Source organism: Brachyhypopomus gauderio, chromosome 19 (assembly GCF_052324685.1).
Source record: "Brachyhypopomus gauderio isolate BG-103 chromosome 19, BGAUD_0.2, whole genome shotgun sequence".
Classification (NCBI taxonomy): Eukaryota; Metazoa; Chordata; class Actinopteri; order Gymnotiformes; family Hypopomidae; genus Brachyhypopomus; species Brachyhypopomus gauderio.
Genome location: NC_135229.1, coordinates 15,913,558 through 15,935,196, shown reverse-complemented (window position 1 = coordinate 15,935,196; position 21,639 = coordinate 15,913,558). Strand labels below are relative to the sequence as shown.

The 21,639-nt window shown below is 45.0% G+C and overlaps 1 protein-coding gene across 7 annotated transcripts in view; it reads right to left on the bottom strand.

Annotated features, from left to right (window-relative positions):
- Positions 1 to 21,639, bottom strand: part of LOC143482793 (zinc finger protein 236) — a 63,076-nt gene that overhangs the window by 5,228 nt on the left and 36,209 nt on the right. For 2 of the 7 annotated variants that reach the window (XM_076981320.1, XM_076981319.1), the window contains 10 exons: positions 21,469 to 21,639; positions 19,863 to 19,966; positions 18,217 to 18,636; positions 8,690 to 8,835; positions 8,084 to 8,315; positions 7,684 to 7,848; positions 6,955 to 7,107; positions 6,703 to 6,842; positions 5,727 to 5,852; positions 4,674 to 4,838 (listed from right to left, as the gene is read on the bottom strand). The exon at positions 21,469 to 21,639 is cut by the window's right edge and continues 121 nt beyond it. In XM_076981320.1, coding sequence (XP_076837435.1) covers positions 4,674 to 4,838; positions 5,727 to 5,852; positions 6,703 to 6,842; positions 6,955 to 7,107; positions 7,684 to 7,848; positions 8,084 to 8,315; positions 8,690 to 8,835; positions 18,217 to 18,636; positions 19,863 to 19,966; positions 21,469 to 21,639 — 1,822 coding nt within the window. Of the gene's footprint in view, positions 1 to 4,673; positions 4,839 to 5,209; positions 5,223 to 5,522; positions 5,616 to 5,726; positions 5,853 to 6,702; positions 6,843 to 6,954; positions 7,108 to 7,683; positions 7,849 to 8,083; positions 8,316 to 8,689; positions 8,836 to 18,216; positions 18,637 to 19,862; positions 19,967 to 21,468 lie in introns of those variants that run through there. The other 5 variants (XM_076981325.1, XM_076981322.1, XM_076981323.1 and 2 more) reach the window with 5 other exon arrangements.

The following is a 21,639-nucleotide window of genomic DNA, read 5'->3' as shown; positions in this document are numbered from 1 at the left end:
AGAGACATTGACTTCATTACTAATACTGAGAGACATTGACTTCATTACTAATACTGGTGCTATTTGTGGCTGAGGCATAAATTAAAGTCATGTCATCAGTTACTGAGATAAGGAAGCTGAGGTCTTTCCAGGACTGAATTAAATGAGTCACAGGCAAATGTCTCTTTCTCTGCACCTTTTGGTTGACTCAACTGCTAGACAAATTATGCATCTGCTGCTAATGTTGTGTTTTGATAGATTAGCTACTACAGGATGGGCAGAAAAACAGACTTTCATGCTGAATGTTTTGACTAAACCATTCAACGACCTTCAGGGTTCTGTTTCTCTAGGCCCCTCCCACTAAGGATGACGGACAGCTCCATTAGCCTCTGACCTCAGGATTTTGCACTGAATAGCACAGAAGTGCACAATTTCTCACAGCAGTGATGTGCAGGGAATCTCATTAATGTGTACTCAGTCCCTGCCAAACTGTAACCAAATGATTAATAAGTTAGATTTTGTTTCCCCCAAATTTTGTTTTGGGCAATTTTATTCACTGTTATTTCATTTTTAAAGTCAATTCCTCTGCTACCCCTGGGCTGATCTGACCATAACTCAATTTTGATTATGCTTAAGTATGAAGCAGTTACTAGGAGACTTCACACTGTTAAAAGCGTGTGTGAGAATCTCTCAGTGGAGCTCCTAAGTGCTCATTGGCACTTAAGTCAGTCTCTGGATCAGCAGACTACGGAAGCATATTGCTGCCGAGTATGTAAAAAACAATTCTTCAGCATGTCGTTATTACGAGATACTAAAACAAACACCTACAACTTTGTTTACTTCAGGAATAGATGTATTTAAAATCATTGACATCATGTTATTTTGAATGTACTAAAGACAACGTCAAATGCACCGTCTACAAACAGTGGCAGTCGCACTGTCCACAGAACAAGTTGTATTACATAAAGGTCACGATGTACACAATGTACTTTTACAAGATAACTAAGCCATCAATGTTTATACGTATAAACATTGATGGCTTAGTTATCTTGTAAAAGTAATACAATTACTGATTACTCCTTTAACTTAGTTACGTTAATGATTATTTGATTTTAAAAGTAACTACGTTAGATTACAAGTTACTTTAGTAGTTACATTCAGCAGCAAAATGACTTTTTCCAATACTCACTTTATTGGAAGTGCATTTTTAACAGTAACAATGTATCTGCTGACATTTAAATAATATATCACCTGTCATTACGTTTGTGTAGCGATGGTTCTTTGATTTACAACTTTGTCCTACCACCTGATTAACTTTCTGTTCCACCCCTGACGGGTGAAGAAACATCTACAGAAAAGCCACACCTCATTATAAGTCGCATGGTTCAAAGCGTGAGGGAATAAGTAGCGGTTTATAATCTGGAAAATACGGGTAGCAATCGCGGGGGCTCCGGTGTGGCGTGTCGAGGTGACGGTCCGCTCATCAGCTCTGTTTGCAGGGTTCATCCACCTTTACAAGGTGGAATTCAAGCACATGTACGACACTTTCAAGGTCCATTTTCAATATTGTCCAGCACCTTCAGCTTAATTAAGTTAAGCACGTAGTCGTCTGTAACTGCACCAGCCTCAATTTGTCCAATTAGACTGTTTATTTCCTCTTTTATTCTGTCGTGAAAAGACATTTCTGCTGCTTTCAAGTCCAACTATGAGCGATTGCTTCTGACTGGAGTCTAAGCCCCGCCCCAAATTCAGGCGAGCGGTCCTATTGGACAGTGATTAGATTTCATTCTGGCATGAACACAGCTTCGCAGAGACACACAGTGGAATACAATGACGTTCAGTCGATTGCATTTCAAGGTGGCTTCTGGCACGAATTCAGCGTTTCGTTCTTTAAATACAAATCCACACACACTGGAGCTTTTACTTTTCATTGTGGCATGTTTTCATCACATCAGTGTTTAAATCAATCTCGTGATCATTACATCATTACATCAAATACCGTACGGTGAAAAGCAATACCTCGGTGCCGTGATTACATTTCGAGCTGTATTATATTCAATTCTGGCACAAATTCAGCGTTTTGGTTTTGAATGGTAATTCTTGTGTATTGTTTTTCAATAAAGAGATAAAGTGCATTGAAACGTAATGTAATAGTGCTTTTGCATTTCATTGTGGCACGTATTCTGCATGTTTGTATGGAAAAGCAATGCATTTTGTGGATTGCATTTCCATTTTTGCCTAGTAGTGATTACATTTCGAATTGGCACTGTTTCTTTTCCATATGTAGCTGCGCGGTATTATTTGTAAATTTATTTGTAAACATAATACAAGCGAACTGTTCAGTCAGACAGCTATTTGTTGTGAAACTAAATACCATTACAATTTCAAGCATTTTAAAGTAGGCTACGTTAGTCAAAATTCCAGCACTTTTCAAACGTGGAACACAAAGCAACATTAAAATTCATCAGGTAAATGTTCCTTCCCCTGTTTTTGAGGGGTGTTTCTTTATACTAACACTTATCGTTATGAGAGGACACTGCACAGAATGACGTGTAAAACGTGCTCGCACTCTCACAGGGTCGCGCGCAGCGTGCGGAGTCGAGCGCTACGGTCAGACGCAAAAGTAGAACTGAGCCAAGAAGAAAGCAAAAATATATATTTTTACTAGGGAAAATAAAAATAGTAACGCACAGTTACTTCGATAGGTAACTTTAATCTGATTACTGGACTGGAAATAGTAACTCGTTATATTACTCGTTACTGAAAAAAGTGGTAAGAGTACCACTAAGTAACGCGTTGCTAATGTCACTGCGTATAAATGGGTATTTATACCTTGCACTCATAAATGCATCAATTTGTAGTGGTCAGTTTTTATCTAAAAGTCAATCTAAAATCATGTCTCAAAAATTTCAATAGCTTTTAAGAGGTCCATCATAAGAGCATAAAACAAGTTGTATAACATTAAGTGCATCCTAAACAATTTAAAAGTTATTTAGACCACTACAAATTACAGTGCTCTGTGGGCTCTGCGACCGCCACTTGCATCCTTGGTAAGGTAACTTGTAGACGGTGCCTTTGACGTTGTCGCAGTGACTTTAGTACATTCACAATAACATGATGTCAAAGATATAAAATACGTCTATTCCTGAAGTAAACAAAGTTGTAGATGTTTGTTTTGGTTTCCAGAAATAAGAATTTGCACATTTTGGCACTTTTGCTGATACTGTATTAAAGTTATTGAAGAAACAATTCCGAATATGCGAACGTGAAACCAACGTTACCGCAGTGTAGTCATGTCGTTTTAACGACATAAAGATATCATAATAATGACATGAAGGATTTTTTCGCTTCCGTAGCAGACTGACATTGTTTCTTCATATTCTGTGTAAATTAGATCACACCTACTAACTATTTACTCAAATATTAAACCAAGGGTGACAATAGAATTGAACATGATCCTAAGATCCAGGTTTGAGAAACAGCCAAACGCTCACATGCTCTTTCTCCGTTGTTTCTGATCCCAAGTGAATCAATAAAGGTCTTAAAACACTAAAACAACAATGTCCCAGACGTGTGTGGATCTTCAGTCACTAGGCAGATACGTTCAAATGGTTTCAGGCTTCTCGTACACTGGAGCAAGTTCCCATGCTATAAAAACATTGATTATGATTCCAGTCCCCAGAGAAAGATTGTTAATATTCTGAGACTGATTACCATCTTCACTGGTTATTAGTATTTAGAAAGAATTGTGCAAGCCCACCTCTCTAAAGCACTTTCTGGTAAACCATACCAACCAGGCAGACGTGTGGGCGGAGCCAAATTATTTTGATTAAATGAAATGCATAAGCATCTGGATGAATAGAACACACTGGTCCAGATGTTATTTACTGATCCTTCTTTAGCTTTTAACATGCTACTTCTTCAGGTTTGGGCTTGACAAATATGAACTTGGAATACCAAGATTTCTTAACTGGTAGACCTCAGTGAGTAAGGGTCATTATGAGATTGTCAGATATGGTTGACCTCAGGCTGTGTTCTCTCTCCCTGCTCATTCTATATACTAATGACCGCAGCAATTCTGCGATCATTAGTATATAATGATCGCAGAATTATATATGACAGAAAATGGCATCAAAGGCAGTTCTACTTAAGAAAGTCAAATCTAAAAAAAGTGAAATGTTCTCAGCACTCGAATTGGCTTAATACACTTCAACATGTGTTCAAAGATGTTGGGCTACCATGTCATCCACTTACTGTGATCAACAGACATTTTAAAATGTTAAGGACATTTTGCATGATTCTCCGCCCATTTTGCACAGTGACTTGAGTGGCTTCCCTCTGGATGGCGTCTTTGCACCTGCAGAACGGTCTGCAGGGAGTCTACATTTATCCTACTCACAATTGAAACAAGTCTCAGGCTGATACACTGCTGTGAATGTCCGAGAAGCTGCGGCAGCATCTCTACAGTGTACCAACGCTGCGGTGGGTGACACACGGGCTTTCAACATTTATGTTTATTGTCTGCTATGTCTATTTGTTGTCACTAATTGCACATTAATGTACAATATGAATGCCCAACTGCACCGTGCACATACGTAATAAGTTGTGTCCTGGATTCTGTGGCTGGAGTGAGGACTGCAGTAAACGTGTAATTAGAGTGATAGATGGAGTGGGTAAACCGACGGGTGGGTTACCTTAAGGTGTGTGGCGCGTTTGAAGGCCTTGTTGCACACGTGGCACACGTGACATCGCTCCTTTCCGTGAGCCTGCCGGCAGTGACGGCGTAACGCCGTGGGGGAGGGAAGAGTCTCACTGCAGTAGAAACACTGATAGACCTGCTGCACACCCACATCAGAGCCCTTCATCACACACACACACACACACACACACATATATATATATATATATATACACACCCACATCAGAGCCCTTCATCACACACACACACACACACACACACACACACACACACACACACACACACACACACACACACACACACACACACACACACATATATATATATACACACCCACATCAGAGCCCTTCATCTCCACCATCTACACACACACACACACACACACACACACACACACACACACACACACACACACACACACACACACACACACACACATATATATATATATATACACACCCACATCAGAGCCCTTCATCACACACACACACACACACACACACACACACACACACATATATATATACACACCCACATCAGAGCCCTTCATCACACACACACACACACACACACACACACACACACACACACACACACACACACACACACACACACACACACACACACACACACATATATATATACACACCCACATCAGAGCCCTTCATCTCCACCATCTACACACACACACACACACACATATATATATACACACCCACATCAGAGCCCTTCATCACACACACACACACACACACACACACACACACACACACACACACACACACACACACACCTTCATCTCCACCATCTACACACACACACACACACACACATATATACACACCCACATCAGAGCCCTTCATCTCCACCATCTACACACACACACACACACACATATACACACACACACATATATACACACACCCACATCAGAGCCCTTCATCTCCACCATCTACACACACACACACACACACACACACACACACACACACACACACACACACACACACACACACACACACACACACACACACACACACACACTGACCTTCAGGCCTTCAGGGTGAGATGACACTGTGTCTCCTGCTGACTGGCTGACCAGTATGACCTGTTGGGTGGTGCTGGCCGCCTGTACTGAGGAGTCCTGATCTCCCCCCACAGCTGGGAACTGATCCTACACACACACACACACACACACACACACACACACACACACACACACACACACACACACACACACACACACACACACACACACACACACACACTCACACGCACACGCACAAACACACACCACACACACCACACACACCACACACACACACGCACGCAAGCACGCAAGCACACCCACACACACACACACTCACGCACACGCACACACACACACACACACACACACACACACACACACACACACACACACACAACACACACGCACACACACACACACCACACACACAAACACACCACACACACAAACACACGCGCACACACACACACACACACACGTGCACACACACACGTGCACCAGGAATTCAGGATGGGTTGAATTACTTATCCTTTTACTGGAGTAGTCAGTGTTATACTGGTTTAGTTTAATGGTTTGTAGCACATTCTGGTTCCTGCACCTTTATGGCCTAATATTGACATTCTTTACTGAGCTGAGACACAGAGACACTGCTGATATAATGGACATTCTCCTGTTATTAAACAGGAAATTTATCAACTATGCAAAAAGCACGAGGGTCAGAAACTGCTTCTTGAAATCTCACGAAACAGTATTTATATTTTGTAAAACCCAGAACTACTTCTTCATGTTATATTTCATACAAGTTTATGCCTTCACACTGTAAAACTGTATATTGCTATTGCATGTTAAAATTGTACCTTTGTATATTTATATATCTGTGTTCACTCTGACTGTGGTAGTGCTCTGTGTGTGTGCGCGTGTGGTACCTGTGTATACAGTTTCTCTCTGTGTGTGTGTGTGTGTGTGTGTGTGTGTGTGTGTGTGTGTGTGCTACCTGTGTATCCAGGTTCAAAGTGACTGTGTCCAGCATCTGACTGTCAGCCAGAGTGAGTGTAACACTACCATCACTGTCCATCCCTGCTGAAGACATCACAAGATTTTGGGAGAGAGAGGTGCTGGGAGCCAATGTGGTAACTGTGGCAACACACACATGCACACAGACACATGCATGCACACACATGCACAATTTTTTTAGCACTCATCCAATTAATATCTTCTTTCATGCTTTCAGGGGTGTGGCTCTCACCTGTCATGCCTGTGGGGGCGGAGTTGTGTGGGAGGAGCTGTTCAGAACTGAGGGTCAGAGAGCCACTGCTGCTGGGGTGGGGCGTGGCCAGTCTCAAGGTGCCACTCACATCCACACCTGCACCTGCACAGGGCTGGGCCAGTATGTCCTGACCTGGGGGAAGGGGAGGAAGGGGGGGTGATAGTGAAGTAGCTTTACTCATGTCCATTAGCTGCTAGGACTGCAGTCTATTGCTATCTTCAAGAGTAGACTGAAGACCCACCTGTTTGTTGAGTTCTTAACAGAGCACTAACTCAGCTGATACCACTTGCCATTGTTCTTAAATTGTATGTTTGTCTATGGTTATTTGTGCTTCTTGGTAAATGTCTAACTTGTAAAACACTAGGTAATGACATTGACTCCTGTAGTTTAGTAGTAGTCTGACTCAATGGTGTCTTGAATTCTGGCCTATCCGTACTATTACCTAGGATGAATTCTGTGATCAGAAGCAAAGCACTTTGTAAGTCGCTCTGGATAAGAGCGTCTGCTAAATGCCGTAAATGTAAATGTAATGTCCAAGGCCCCTGGGGGCAAGCCAAAGCTGACAAAAACTCCCTAGAGCAGGTGGGACACACAATCTTCTGCAATGGACAACAACAGGCTGCGTGTGTGCGTCATGTGCATGTGTGTGTTGTGTGTGTGTGTACGTATGTGAGTGGGAGTGCCTCTGATTGTCTGTGTGTACAGTACCTGATATGGTAAGGGTGATCTCTTGGCTGTTACTGACCGGCACAGCAGTTGTGTGTGTGTGTGTGTGAGAGAGCGCTTGGGTAAGAGTGGAGTTGCTGATGGTGAGTGTAATCTCAGGGCCCCCCACGCTGCCTTCAACCAGCCCTGGACTCCCCACAACTGAACCTGCAGCAGAACACAACAGAATAACACAGCACACAGTCTTAATATCTCCCATCAACGTGTGTTTAATCTCTTCCTCTCTTACCCCCAATATATGGGGCAGGTGCAGCACTACCATTCATCAGTGATCGGGCAAAGAGAGGGAGAGAACGCAAGCTTGTGTTTCCAAATGAACCTGTACGTGTGTGTGTGTGTGTGTGTGTGTGTGTGTGTGTGTGTGTGTGTGTGTGTGTAAGACCTGTGTTGTCCTGCTCTGTGAGGTTGCCAATGGTAACGCTGGCAGAAGAGGAGTTGTTCTGTAGAGGGAGGGTGCTGATTGGCTGGATCACCACATTGGCTGGGACTGACGCATCACCTGTTGCCGTAAGCAGGTGTGTAGTGGAGTGTGGGGGAGGGGCGGGTCCTCCACTGAGAGAGTGTCCCAACAACCCACTCTGCTGCAGCGTCTGCTGTAGAATACTAGAGTCAATCTGCACACACACACACACACACACACACACACACACGCGCACGCACGCACACACACAGGCACACAGTTATAAGGGGTACACATGTGCACGCACACACACGCACACACACACACACACACGCGCGCACACACACACACGCGCACACACACACACACGCACGCACACACGCACGCACACACGCACGCACACACGCACACACACACACACACACAGGCACACAGGCACACAGTTATAAGGGGTACACATGTGCACGCACACACACGGACACACATGCAGTTACACAGAGGGTACACACGCACATATGGACACATTATTTCACACCCTAAAGCACAGTTAAAGCACAACACACAGCAGTCTGTGGGGAGGTGCTTTACCTGCAGGGTGATGTTATTGATGTTGGTTGTGTCGATGCCAGAGATCTGCACATTGGGGCAGAGAATGCTGGCCGGGGCCAGTTGGAGCTGAATCCCCTCCAGGGTGGCCAGACCCTCAGACAGAGAGACTGTCAGATCAGCGCCTGCTGCATGGTAACACACACACACACACACACACACACACACACACACACACACACACACACACACACACACACACACACACATTGATGTGAGTAGCAAGAACCTTTACCCTGTCTGTGATGTCAGCCACACTGCTAGAGGAGTTAAGAGAAGTTCTGTCATCAATACACTCTGAAATAATCCCAAACATGTTCAGATATTCTAGACGGAGGTCCAAGAGTCAAATAGATTTATACACAACCTAAACTACATTGAGCCTTTACCTCTACCTTTGAATTCCCGTAAAATTCTATAAAAGATTTTACTTGTTTAAAAAGAAGAAATGCTCTCAGAATAGTTCATTTGAAGTTTAGAAGCTTACCTCATGAGGACTACATGGATCAAATGAAAGGACTGATTATACAGCCTGCTGCAGATATATTAATCCAAAGAGAGACCTGGCTTGGGCACTCCAGAGGATATGTCGATGTAGCTATTCTCTTGCACTACACTGCTTCTGAAATGCTAGTCCTATGAATTTAAATCATAACTGGTTGTCTAACACATCCATTCATTTAAGACATGTGTCAGTCTTACCCTTACACAGTTAAATCACCCAGACCTATAGGACCGTACCAAATCACTTTGTAGACTTCATTTTATTCTCCAGAATGAAACAAAATACTACCTCAAAATGTTTTTTTATCTTAGTTTCAGTGACAGTGGCCCAATTAGATGTATTAGAAAAAGTTCCAGGAAATAAACCTACTGTCAATTAGAAGGATGTGGTGATCTGACCTAGTAATGAATGAAAACTTTACATTCTATATTCAAGATGTTGAGTTAGTACTAGATAATTTTAGAAAATCATTCCAAGCAGTTGTAAACAAACCATAAACAGCTAGGAATAAGACTGAGCACCTGGTGTATTAGCAACATTGCCTCACTCATTCACAGGCTCCTGTGTCAAACAGGTTTGCCCCTCTCAGTAATACACCGACTGAGCGACCTGTTAAAAGAACTCTGGTGATAGGAGACTCTCAGCTCCGACACGTGAATGTAGCGACCAGTTTAGAGACACCAGTCATAGTCAAGTGTATCCCGGGGGCTAGAGCGCCTGACATCAGGGCTAATTTAAAGGTGCTGGCTAAACGTAAATATTCTAAGATAGTTATACACGTCGGCACCAATGATGTGGGATTGAGACAGTCTGAGATCACCAAGGATAATGTTAAAGAGGTGTGTGAGTTAGCGGGGACGATGTCAGATGCCGTAATATGCTCTGGTCCCATTCCAGTTCGGCGTGGCGCTGAGACCTACAGCAGGTTATGGGCGCTACACCGCTGGATGTCTAAATGGTGCTCAGATAACAAAGTGGGTTATATAGATAATTGGACACGTTTTGAGGGCAGGCCTGGCCTTTTAAAGCGAGACGGCATTCACCCCTCTTGGGAGGGTGCTGCTCTCATTTCCCGTAGCATATCTGCTAGGCTTAGTAGTGGTAGTGTAGGAGTAGTTAATGGGTATTGACAAACCAGAGCCGAGGCCAGGCAGCAGACACACAGGCTAAACCGACTGTCTGCGAGCTGCAAAGAGACGTCACCTAGGTCACACCAGATTGAAACTGTGTCTGTTCCTCGAGTACCAAAACATAATTCTCGCAGTTAGTAGACAAAATTTAACCAATGTTAAATTCAACTATGCTCCCTCAGAGAGCGGTTTAAATCTGAAACTAGGACTACTAATCAAATCAAATCAAATCAAATTAAGGTTTATTTGTCACATACATGGTCATACACAGTACGACAAGCAGTGAAATGCTTTGGTGACTGCTCCACCTTAAATTAAACTATGATAAATGAACAAAATATAGAATATAGAGATATTTAAAAAACAAACAAAATAATCATAATAATAGTAATACAGTTACAAAAGAGCCATTTAGGTGAAATTACTTAAAGTGACGAGGTTTCAAGGTTTAAAGTGGCGAGTTTAAGGTGACGAGGTATGTGAAGTGACTGTTTTTGTGCAGTTGCATTAAAAACCATGTTCGTTGAGGATTCGAATGGCTTGTGGGAAAAAGCTTCTTCTCATCCTCTCCGTCTTGACTTTTAGGGCGCGAAAGCGCTTCCCGGAATGTAACAGGGAAAACAGTTTGTTACTGGGGTGACTGGGGTCCTTTACTATCTTCCTGGCTCTTGTCCAGCACCGCCTCTTGTATATGGACTGCAGGTCAGGAAGCTCAGTCCGGATTGTGCGCTCAGCTGAATGCACTACCCTCCGAAGAGCCTGCCTGTCCTGCTTGGTGCAGTTTCCAAACCAGGTTGTGATGTTTCCCGTTATGATTGATTCAATGGTGCAGGTGTAGAAGTTTCGTAGAACCTTGGTTGGTAGTTTGAAGTCCTGTAATCGTCTGAGATGGTAGAGACGCTGACGGGCCTTCTTTGCCAGCATGTTGGTGTGACAAGACCATGACAGGTCCTCAGTGATGTGAACTCCGAGGTACTTGAAATTATCTACTCTTTCCACTGCGGTGCCATTGATCATAACGGGGTGATAGTTCCTCACCTGTTTTATGCTGTAGTCCACTATCAGCTCCTTTGTCTTGCTGACGTTGAGGAAGAGATTGTTGTCCTTGCACCAGACCTCCAGATGGTTAATCTCCTCTAGGTAGGCCCTCTCATCGTTGTTGGAAATCAGGCCCACAACGACAGTATCGTCAGCAAACTTGACAATTGTGGTAGAGCTTGAAGTGGCCACACAGTCATATGTGTACAGCGAGTATAGCAGGGGGCTCAGGACACAGCCCTGAGGGGCGCCAGTGCTAAGGGTGAGTGTAGGTGAGGTGTGATGACCTACCCGCACCGCTTGTGTTCTGTCTGTGAGGAAGCTATGGATCCAACGACACAAGGATGGATGAAGTCCCAGGTTCTCCAGCTTGATGGTGAGATTGGAGGGGATAATCGTGTTAAATGCTGAGCTGTAGTCAACAAACAGCATTTTAACATAATTACCCCTCCCGGCATCCAGGTGTGAAAGTGCAGTGTGGAGGAGGTATGTGATGGCGTCGTCTGTAGAGCGGTTCTGACGGTAAGCAAACTGTAATGGATCCATAGAGTCCGGAAGTGATGAGGAGATGAGGCCTCTGATGATCCTTTCAAAGCACTTCATCACGACTGATGTGAGGGCCACTGGGCGAAAGTCGTTGAGGCAGGCTGGCTGGTTCTTCTTTGGGACCGGAACAATGATGAACTGTTTGAAGCACGCAGGTACGATGCACTGAGACAGGGATAGATAAAAAATTGAAGTGAATGACACGCCCGGCGATCCCATCCGGTCCTGCCGCTTTCCTGGTGTTCACCTTCCTGAAGGTTCTCCGTACATCACTCTCTCTGATGATGAGTGGTGGTGTCTGCGTTCCAACGAGCATTGTGGGCATGCTGGTCACACTGGCAGCACTGGTGGAAGCGCTATCAGCGCTACCGGCTGCAGCATCAAAGCGTGCATAGAAAGTGTTCAGCTCGGTTGCCAAGGACACGTCCGCACTCACCAGTCTGGAGGGGGGGCTTCTGTAGTCCGTTATGGTACGTAGTCCCTGCCACAGGCTCCTAGAGTCACTCTGCTGGAATTGAGTCTCTAATTTCTTCCCGTAGCATTGCTTCGCCTCTTTCACCGCTCGGCGTACTCCGTAAGATGCAGCTTTATATTCCTCCATGTTACCGCTGATGAGTCCCGCGTTATAAGCAGCGGTGCAAGAGTTCAAAGCGTTGCGGATGGTTTTATTTACCCAGGGCTTCTGATTGGGAAAAGTTTTCACTACGGTTTTCTCCACCGTATCGTCCACCAGTTTCCCAACAAATCCCATGACCGCTTCCGTAAACTCGCTGACGTCATCAGCAGCGCTCTCTCGGAACATATCCCAGTCTGCGTTGTACAGAGCATCCTGTAAGGCAGCCACTGATTGGTCCGTCCAGCACGTCACCTCCCTCTGAACTGGTTGTTCCTGTTTCAGCCTCTGTTTATATTTAGGCAGGAGGAAGATGGCGGCATGATCAGACTTTCCCAGCAGTGGATGTGATTGTGCCTTATAACTGTCCTTAAATAAAGTGTAACAGTGGTCCAGTGTCCGTTTTCCTCTGGTGGGACAGGTAATATACTGGTAAAAGTTTGGTACTGCGCGCTTGAGGTTGGCATTATTGAAATCCCCCACCACAATAAGCGCAGCGTCCCGGTGATTACTCTGGAATTGTGTGAGTGTATCGTGGAGTTCAGACAGTGCGGAGTCCGTGTTCGCCCGAGGTGGAATATAAACGGTGCTCACAATAACCGAAGTAAATTCACGAGGGAGGTAGAAAGGACGAACCTTGAGTGCCAGAAGTTCCAGGTTATGTGTGCAGGAGCGTGCGAGAGGGACAATATTAGTGATATCACACCACTTACTGTTAACCATCATGCACACACCTCCTCTTGTTTTTCCCGACTCCATCGTTCTGTCCGTGCGGTGTACCGAGAAGCACTCGGCCGGCTCGATGGCATGATCCGGTACCGCTGGGTTCAGCCATGTCTCTGTAAAGCAGAGAAGGTTGCAGTCCAGGACGAATGTCTCTCTGGAATTTGATTCTTGTCCGGAGGTCGTCAAGCTTGTTGTCCAGAGACTGGACATTGGCTAGCAGGATGCTAGGCAGGGGAGCTCGATGTGCCCTCTCCCTCAGCTTGTTCCTTACGCCGGCTCGTTTTCCTCTCGGCCGCCGCTTTGGGTTCAGTCCTTTGTTGTCCCTCAGGATTTCCTTCGGCCACGATGAGTACGGAGTTAAAACCGAAGAAAGGTGGGTGGATTGTAGACTAATAGAAATAAGAGTACTTCTATCATATCTGATACAAACCATGGCGAGAAGAGGAAGAGATTTAAGAACGATAAAGAACTTGTAAATAAATAGAAATAAGTAAAAAGTTGGCGGAGCAGTCGTGACGGCAGCCGACCTCACCGGCGCCATCTCTAGAATCTCTAGAAATACTAAATATTAGATCTCGTCACAGTCGTTTATGTTAATTACTATTTACCGCCCCCCTGGTTCATACTCTGAGTTCTTGCAGGAGTTTTCAGACTTCCTGTCTCATGTAGTGCTATCGGCCGATAAAGTGATTATAGTTGGTGATTTTAATATCCATTTTGAAAATCTTTGTGACTCTTTTAGCATAAATTTTCAAGCAATTCTTGATTCAATGGGTGTTTGATCAGACATTTCAAGTCTCCCGGAAGCTGCGGTAGTCTCCCGCATTTCGGTAGCGTCTCCCTGATACCCGCGAGTCACATATAATCTCCCGGAATTCAGAACGAGTGACCCACACAAACGCGCACACGATTTTTTCTCTAATCGCGAGTGGGAAGGAGAGAGAGGGGGTTCTGATTGGCCTGTTCTCCGCTCAACAACTTACTTACATTCGCCAATCAGTTAAACCACTATCTCCAATCAAATAGTATCCATGAAAAGTTCCAATCAGGATTTAGACCAAACCACAGCACTGAAACAGCCTTACTCAGGGTAGTGAATGATCTACTAATATCGGCCGATAATGGGCTCGTCTCGTTCCTTATACTGTTGGATCTTAGTGCAGCTTTTGATACTGTAGACCACAACATTTTGCTGGATAGACTAGAAAACACAGTAGGTATTAAAGGAGTCGCACTCTCCTGGTTTAGATCATATTTAACTGACCGCTTCCAATGTGTAAGTGTTAATAATAAAACCTCTAAATCTGTGCAGGTTAAATATGGTGTCCCACAAGGGACAGTCCTAGGACCACTTCTATTCACACTGTACATGTTACCCTTAGGCGAAATTATGCATAAGCATGACATCAGTTTCCATTCCTACGCAGATGACACTCAGCTATATTTATCGGCAAAACCCGATGATTTAGGCGCAAACAGTAAGATTGAGAAATGTGTAGAAGAGATAAAACATTGGATGGCATGTAACTTTCTAGCACTAAATGCCGATAAAACAGAATTGATAATAGTTGGGTCTAGGGCTGCGAGAGACAAGATACATAATGCAGCATTGAATCTACATTCTTTTACTATAACCCCCAGCGCAGAGGTAAAGAACTTGGGCGTCACAATAGACCCAGATCTCTCGTTCGATACACATATTAATAATATAACTAGGGTAGCATTCTTTCACTTGCGCAACATTGCCAAAATTAGAAACATATTAAATATTAGTGATGCAGAAAAACTAATCCATGCATTCATATCCTCTCGTTTAGATTATTGCAACAGTCTCCTAGCTGGATGTTCTGGTAAATCGATAAACAAACTCCAGCTGGTTCAGAACGCAGCAGCACGAGTTTTAACAAAAACTAAAAAGTTTGATCACATTAGTCCCGTACTATCGTCATTACACTGGCTGCCAATTAGATTCCGTATTGACTATAAAATACTTTTATTAACATATAAAACGCTGCATGGCTTAGCTCCAGACTATCTTAGTGAACTTATTGAACAATATAACCCAGCGCGTTCACTTCACTCGCAGGACGCAGGATTATTAACTGTTCCTAGGATCAAAAAGATCACAGCAGGTGGAAGAGCCTTTTCTTTTAAAGCTCCACAATTGTGGAATAATCTTCCTGCCTCTATTCGGGACTCAGACACAGTCTCAATGTTTAAAACTCGATTAAAGACTCATCTGTTAGTTTGGCCTTTGATTAATCTGTTACATATTTACTACATCTCGTATCTTTTCTCCGAGGTTCACCTGGAGAGTAACATTGCAGTCGGAGCCTACAATACCAGCATCGCTGCTCCGACACGGAATGAAAGCCTGGCGTTCATCAACAGACATTTACAGTGACAATATCATAACCCAGAACTTTCATTTTTACCTTTACTTAGTCTGATTGTGTGATTTGTGTGTGACTTGTGTATTTGTCTGTATTTTGTGTAATCTGTGTGTTAACGGGCCGCCCAATGGAGGATGAGTTCCCTTTTGAGTCTTGGTTCTCCCGAGGTTTCTTCCTATTCCCCACTATCTTAGGGAGTTTTTCCTCGCCACTGTCGCCCTTGGCTTGCTCATTAGGGTTCTGGACCCGTAGTATTGTTAACCTTTTAAATCCTGTAAGGCGCTTTGTGACAACATGTGTTGTGAAAAGCGCTATACAAATAAACTTTGATTGATTGATTGATTGATTGATATTTTACCGGGTCTGACAAACACTGATCCACCTGTAGCTCCGGACGGACTAGAGCGTTTCACCGAGCACGTCGAGACTTCTCTTCGTACAGCTTTAGACAAGGTTGCGCCATTACAATATAAGAGAGTCAGTGAGAGAAGAATAGCGCCATGGTACAATGAGCACACGCGTAGTCTCAAACGAGCGTTAGTTGTTGAGCGGGTGGCGAACGTAAGTTGTTGAGGGGGGGGCGAATGAACACTCGTCACGGAGTAAATTCTCCGGTTTAAAATTTAGTCTCCCGTAAAAATAAAAAAATATTTTTGGCATTTGGGTCCGTATCCAGTTATGGTGACCCCTGGTATAGACTATCATGGAAAAGCAGCCTTATTGAATATAAACATACCCTCCATACGGCAAAAGCCTCATACTTATCGGCCTTAATAGAAAAACAAAAACAATTCAGGACTCCTTTTTAAAAAAAAGTTTCCAGCCTTAGAGGAGTCATGAACAAATCAATTCTCTAATTCCACTACAGTGTAGCAGTAACAATTTTATGAAATTCTTTAATGATAAGTACAAAATGCTGCAGCTAGAGTCCTAACTAAGGCTAGGAAATTCAATCATATTAGTCCCACCCTCGCAGCACTCTCTTCCAGCTCCAATCTGAGATTCTGACACAGTTCCAATCTTTAAATCTAGACTTAAAACTCACCTATTTAATCAAGCCTTCAGCTAATATTCCCCGTGTAAGGTGTGGGGCTCGGGGGGCCCACAGACGTTGAGATTTCTGGTGATCTGAGATGTTGATGCTGTCACCCAGCTGTGTCATGGCATCACTCTATTTTTGACAATGACTTGACTGGAAAGCAATGTCTCAGTGAGCCCTCATGCCTGTGGTCACCTCTGAACCCCTCCCTTTAGTTATGCTGCTATAGATTAGCCTGCCAGAGCCACATGCTCATCACTGCCATGTGAGCTATGTACATTTAAATTAATGGTGTTTTGATTCATTTTAGATATTATCTATCTTCTTGCATGCCTCTACCCAAGCCCATTAGATACAGGCACCTGCAGGCACCTGGGGGATGGTCTGGCTTGCCGGCAGAGGTGTCAATTCCAGGCTCAGAAAGTAAAAGTCCTCACCAGGATTTTGCTCAGGCTTCCTGGATTTTGTTGATTCCACTAATTTTACCTGGATTGCACTAATTAGAAAATCTAGCAAGCTTGACCAAAATCCTGGTGAGGACTTTTACTTTCTGAACCTGGAATTGACACCTCTGCTTGCCGGTGGATGTGCTGATGCCGGGGTTGGATGAGCCGTTGCCACGAGGGGTCGTGCTGATGCTGGCCCGCCTGAGGCCCACCGCCTGCACCGAGGGGACTGAGGCTGCTTGGCCGGGGAACAGGAGCCTGGACTGTTGCTGTGGAACTGTGGAACCACCCTGCGACCACGGACTTGTGTTAACGGGCCACCCAATGGAGGATGGGTTCCCTTTTGAGTCTTGGTCCTTCCGAGGTTTCTTCCTAATCCCCACCATCATAGGGAGTTTTTCCTTGCCACTGTCGCCTTTGGCTTGCTCATTAGGGTTCTGGACCCATAGTATTGTTAACCTTTTAAATCCTGTAAAACACATGTTTTCACAACATGTGTTGTGAAAAGCGCTATACAAGTAAACTTTGATTGATTGATTGATTAAAGCTCTGCTTACGAATGTTTTCCATGGGAAGGAGTGTGTGTGAATGCAGCTGTGCTGACGGGAGATAAAGAAGATCTTCCCTGGCTCGTTCATAAAAGACATGAATGTCGAGATGATAGCAGTTATCTGCCATTGTTAGAAGATCATTTGATTTGGCAGCAGCTTAATAAGTGCAAAATAATAAGACGATTCCAATGTCCATTAGATTTAATATTTCCTGCCTGCAATCAAGAACCTTTCACTCACTAGTCTATAGTCAATGAGGATGTATACCCTTATGTGTGCATGCGTGTGTGTTTATACCCTTTTGTGTGTGTGTGTGTGTGTGTATACCCTCGTGTGTGTGTCTTTGTGTGTGTTTATACCCTTGTGTGTGTGTGTGTGAGTGTGTGCGCATATACCCTTGTGGACATGTGTGTATACCCTTGTGTGTGCATGTGTGTGAATACCCTTGTGTGTGTGTGTGCGTGTGTGTACCCTTGTGCACATATATGTGCGTGTGTGTGTGTGTATGCATGTGATAATCACCTGACATGGTAGCAGGTAGGATGGTCTGTGTGAGTCCCTGCTGGAGGAGGCTGTGTTCATACTGGCCCGTGAGGACGGGGTTGGTGGGGATGTAGATGCCCTGTGGCTCTGTGGAGCCGGCATGGAGGAGGCCCACCGGGCCCAGTGTCTCTGCAGCAGCCTGCTGCCCTTGGCTGGACTGGCGGGAGCTCTGGTTCCGTATGGTGGACCCCGCGGCCCCACGCCTGCTCTTCCTGCCCTCCGCCCCCTGACGCAGGTGGCACTGGATGTGGGTCTTGCGGTGGCCGGAGGTGCGGAAGCGCAGATCGCAGTACGGACACTTGAAGGGCTTGGAGCCCGTGTGCAGACGCATGTGCACCTTCAGACTGCCCTTGGTGGAGAAGGACGTGCTGCACATGTGACAGCTGAACAGCTTCTGACCTGCAGGAACACACGTCACAGTGTGTGTGTGTGTGTGTGACACACGTCACAGTGTGTGTGTGTGTGTGTGACACACGTCACAGTGTGTGTGTGTGTGTGTGACACACGTCACAGTGTGTGTGTGTGTGTGTGACACACGTCACAGTGTGTGTGTGTGTGTGACACACGTCACAGTGTGTGTGTGTGTGTGTGACACACGTCACAGCCGTCAGGCAGCCACACCAAGGCAAGTCTGCATGTGGGTTAATGTTACTCCCCAAGATTTACAGACACACATCTGGACCACGAAGGCTGCAGCACAGAACCAGCTGGATCTCAGACCCTCAGATCTATTAACATGTGTCTACCATCACACCCCGGCTATCATCACACCTGTCTACCATCACACCCCGGCTATCATCACATGTGTCTACCATCACACCTGTCTACCATCACACCCCGGCTATCATCACACCTGTCTACCATCACACCCCGGCTATCATCACATGTGTCTACCATCACACCTGTCTACCATCACACCCCGGCTATCATCACACCTGTCTACCATCACACCCCGGCTATCATCACACCTGTCTACCATCACACCTGTCTACCATCACACCCCGGCTATCATCACATGTGTCTACCATCACACCCCGGCTATCATCACACCTGTCTACCATCACACCTGTCTACCATCACACCCCGGCTATCATCACACCTGTCTACCATCACACCCCGGCTATCATCACACCTGTCTACCATCACATGTGTCTACCATCACACCCCGGCTATCATCACATGTGTCTACCATCACACCCCGGCTATCATCACACCTGTCTACCATCACATGTGTCTACCATCACACCCCGGCTATCATCACACCTGTCTACCACACCTGTCTACCATCACACCCCGGCTATCATCACATCTGTCTACCATCACACCCCGGCTATCATCACACCTGTTGTTCCACAAAATCAGAAAGCTTGCAGTGTGTGTGTGTGCGTATGCATATATGTATGGGTGTGTGTATGTGTGCATGCGTGTGTGTGTGTGTATGTATGCATGTGTGTGTGTGTGTGTGTGTATGTATGCATGTGTGTGTGTGTGTGTGTGTGTATGTATGTGTGTGTGTGTGTGTGTGTGTGTGTGTGTGTGTGTGTGTGTGTGTGTGTGTGTGTGTGTGTGTGTGTGTGTGTGTGCGTATGTGTATATTTGTGTATGCTTACAGCCCAGGCACCTACCAGAATGGGTCTTGACATGACAGTCCAGGGTGGACTTGACGGTGAAGCTCTTTCCACACTCCTCACACTTATACGGCTTCTCTCCCGTGTGGATGCGGATATGTCTGATCTCACAAGACAACATCACTGTCAGATTGGTTGTTACACAGGTGCAAAAACACACTGCAGGAGCACCAGATCTGGTTGGTGTGTGACACACACACACACCGCATACACACACACACACCACACACACACACACACACACACACACACACACACACATACCGCATACACACACACACACACACCACACACACACACACACACACACACACACACACACACACACACACACACCGCAGGAGCACCAGATCTGGTCGATGTGTGACCAGTTTTTGTATTTCTTACTATACAGACTTTAAAGCCAGTCTGAAAAACTATTTCCATCTTGAACAATCTCCATGCGTGCTAAGCTCACAGTGCTTCAGTTACACACACTGCTACTACAAACCAGATTTGTATCAAACCATTCTGCAATGGCTGGGGCTCCCAAACTCACAGTGGTCAAATAATCAAACTGAGACCCATGGCAAATAATATAAAATAACTGGAATTATAACTATAATTATAGTGTAATAACTATAATAATTGACCACAAAACCAGCAGTTGGTGGAAGTTGATGGATGTGTAGTGACTGATGCTATCAGGTACAATAAACCCAACACACCTCTACAAGCACTCTCACAACTCAACACAGTACACCTAACAACACCCCAACACATAACACACCTTTCATCACTCTGAAAACCCAACAAGAAACACACAACACACACCACCACACATCCTTACAAGACGTACTCAAAAATGTAATATTTGGCAATTTCAGCCATAAACACCTAAACCTGTTGAAAGTTGAATTTTGAAAGACATGGTTCATCCTGCACTTTTTTAATGATTAATGATTCTTGAATTGCAGGATATATAATTATACTGTAAACAAGTAAGTCTTCAGCTGAGTTCTGTGGTGGTCACTGATGAAGCTGGTCAGAGGAGAAAAAAAACTTCATTAACGAGGATTCTGGAGCCAAAATGAAAAGATAAGAGTACAGCTCTGTACACACACACACACACACACACACACACACACACACACACACACACACACACGCACACACACACACATACATGCACACACATATACAAACACACACATACACATGCCCACATGCACACACACACAGACAAGCACACATGCATGCACGCGCACACACACACACACACACACACACACACACACACACACACACACACACACACACACACACACACACACACACACAGTCTGTTTACTCCCTACTCTCAGAGGTATACAGGTAAGGTGACGTGAACATCTGAAAGGTCTGCGTTCTGCCATGTTACACACACCTGTAGTACAGCTAAAAGATATTTAGCAAACAGTTTGGCAGATATACCACTTAATCTTTGAGGTGAACCTCTACAGACAGGATCGAAACAAGATACAGCATTTAGCTGTTAAACAGCGTTAATGTCTGGAGGCAATGCTGGACCAATGTGGACACCCACTGCACATCAGAGGGCGTGAGGACCTGTGAGCGTCTTCACCTGACCAGATCGCTCGGCTTCTTGAAACTCTTCGGGCAGTACTGACAGCGGTTGGCAAACTTGGGCTCCTGGTCCATCACTGCGGTCTTGTCCTTCATCTCACTGATGCGGTCCCGCTCGGCCGCAGACTGGACCAGAACCCTCTCGGAGACGGAGGCACTGTCGGCAGGC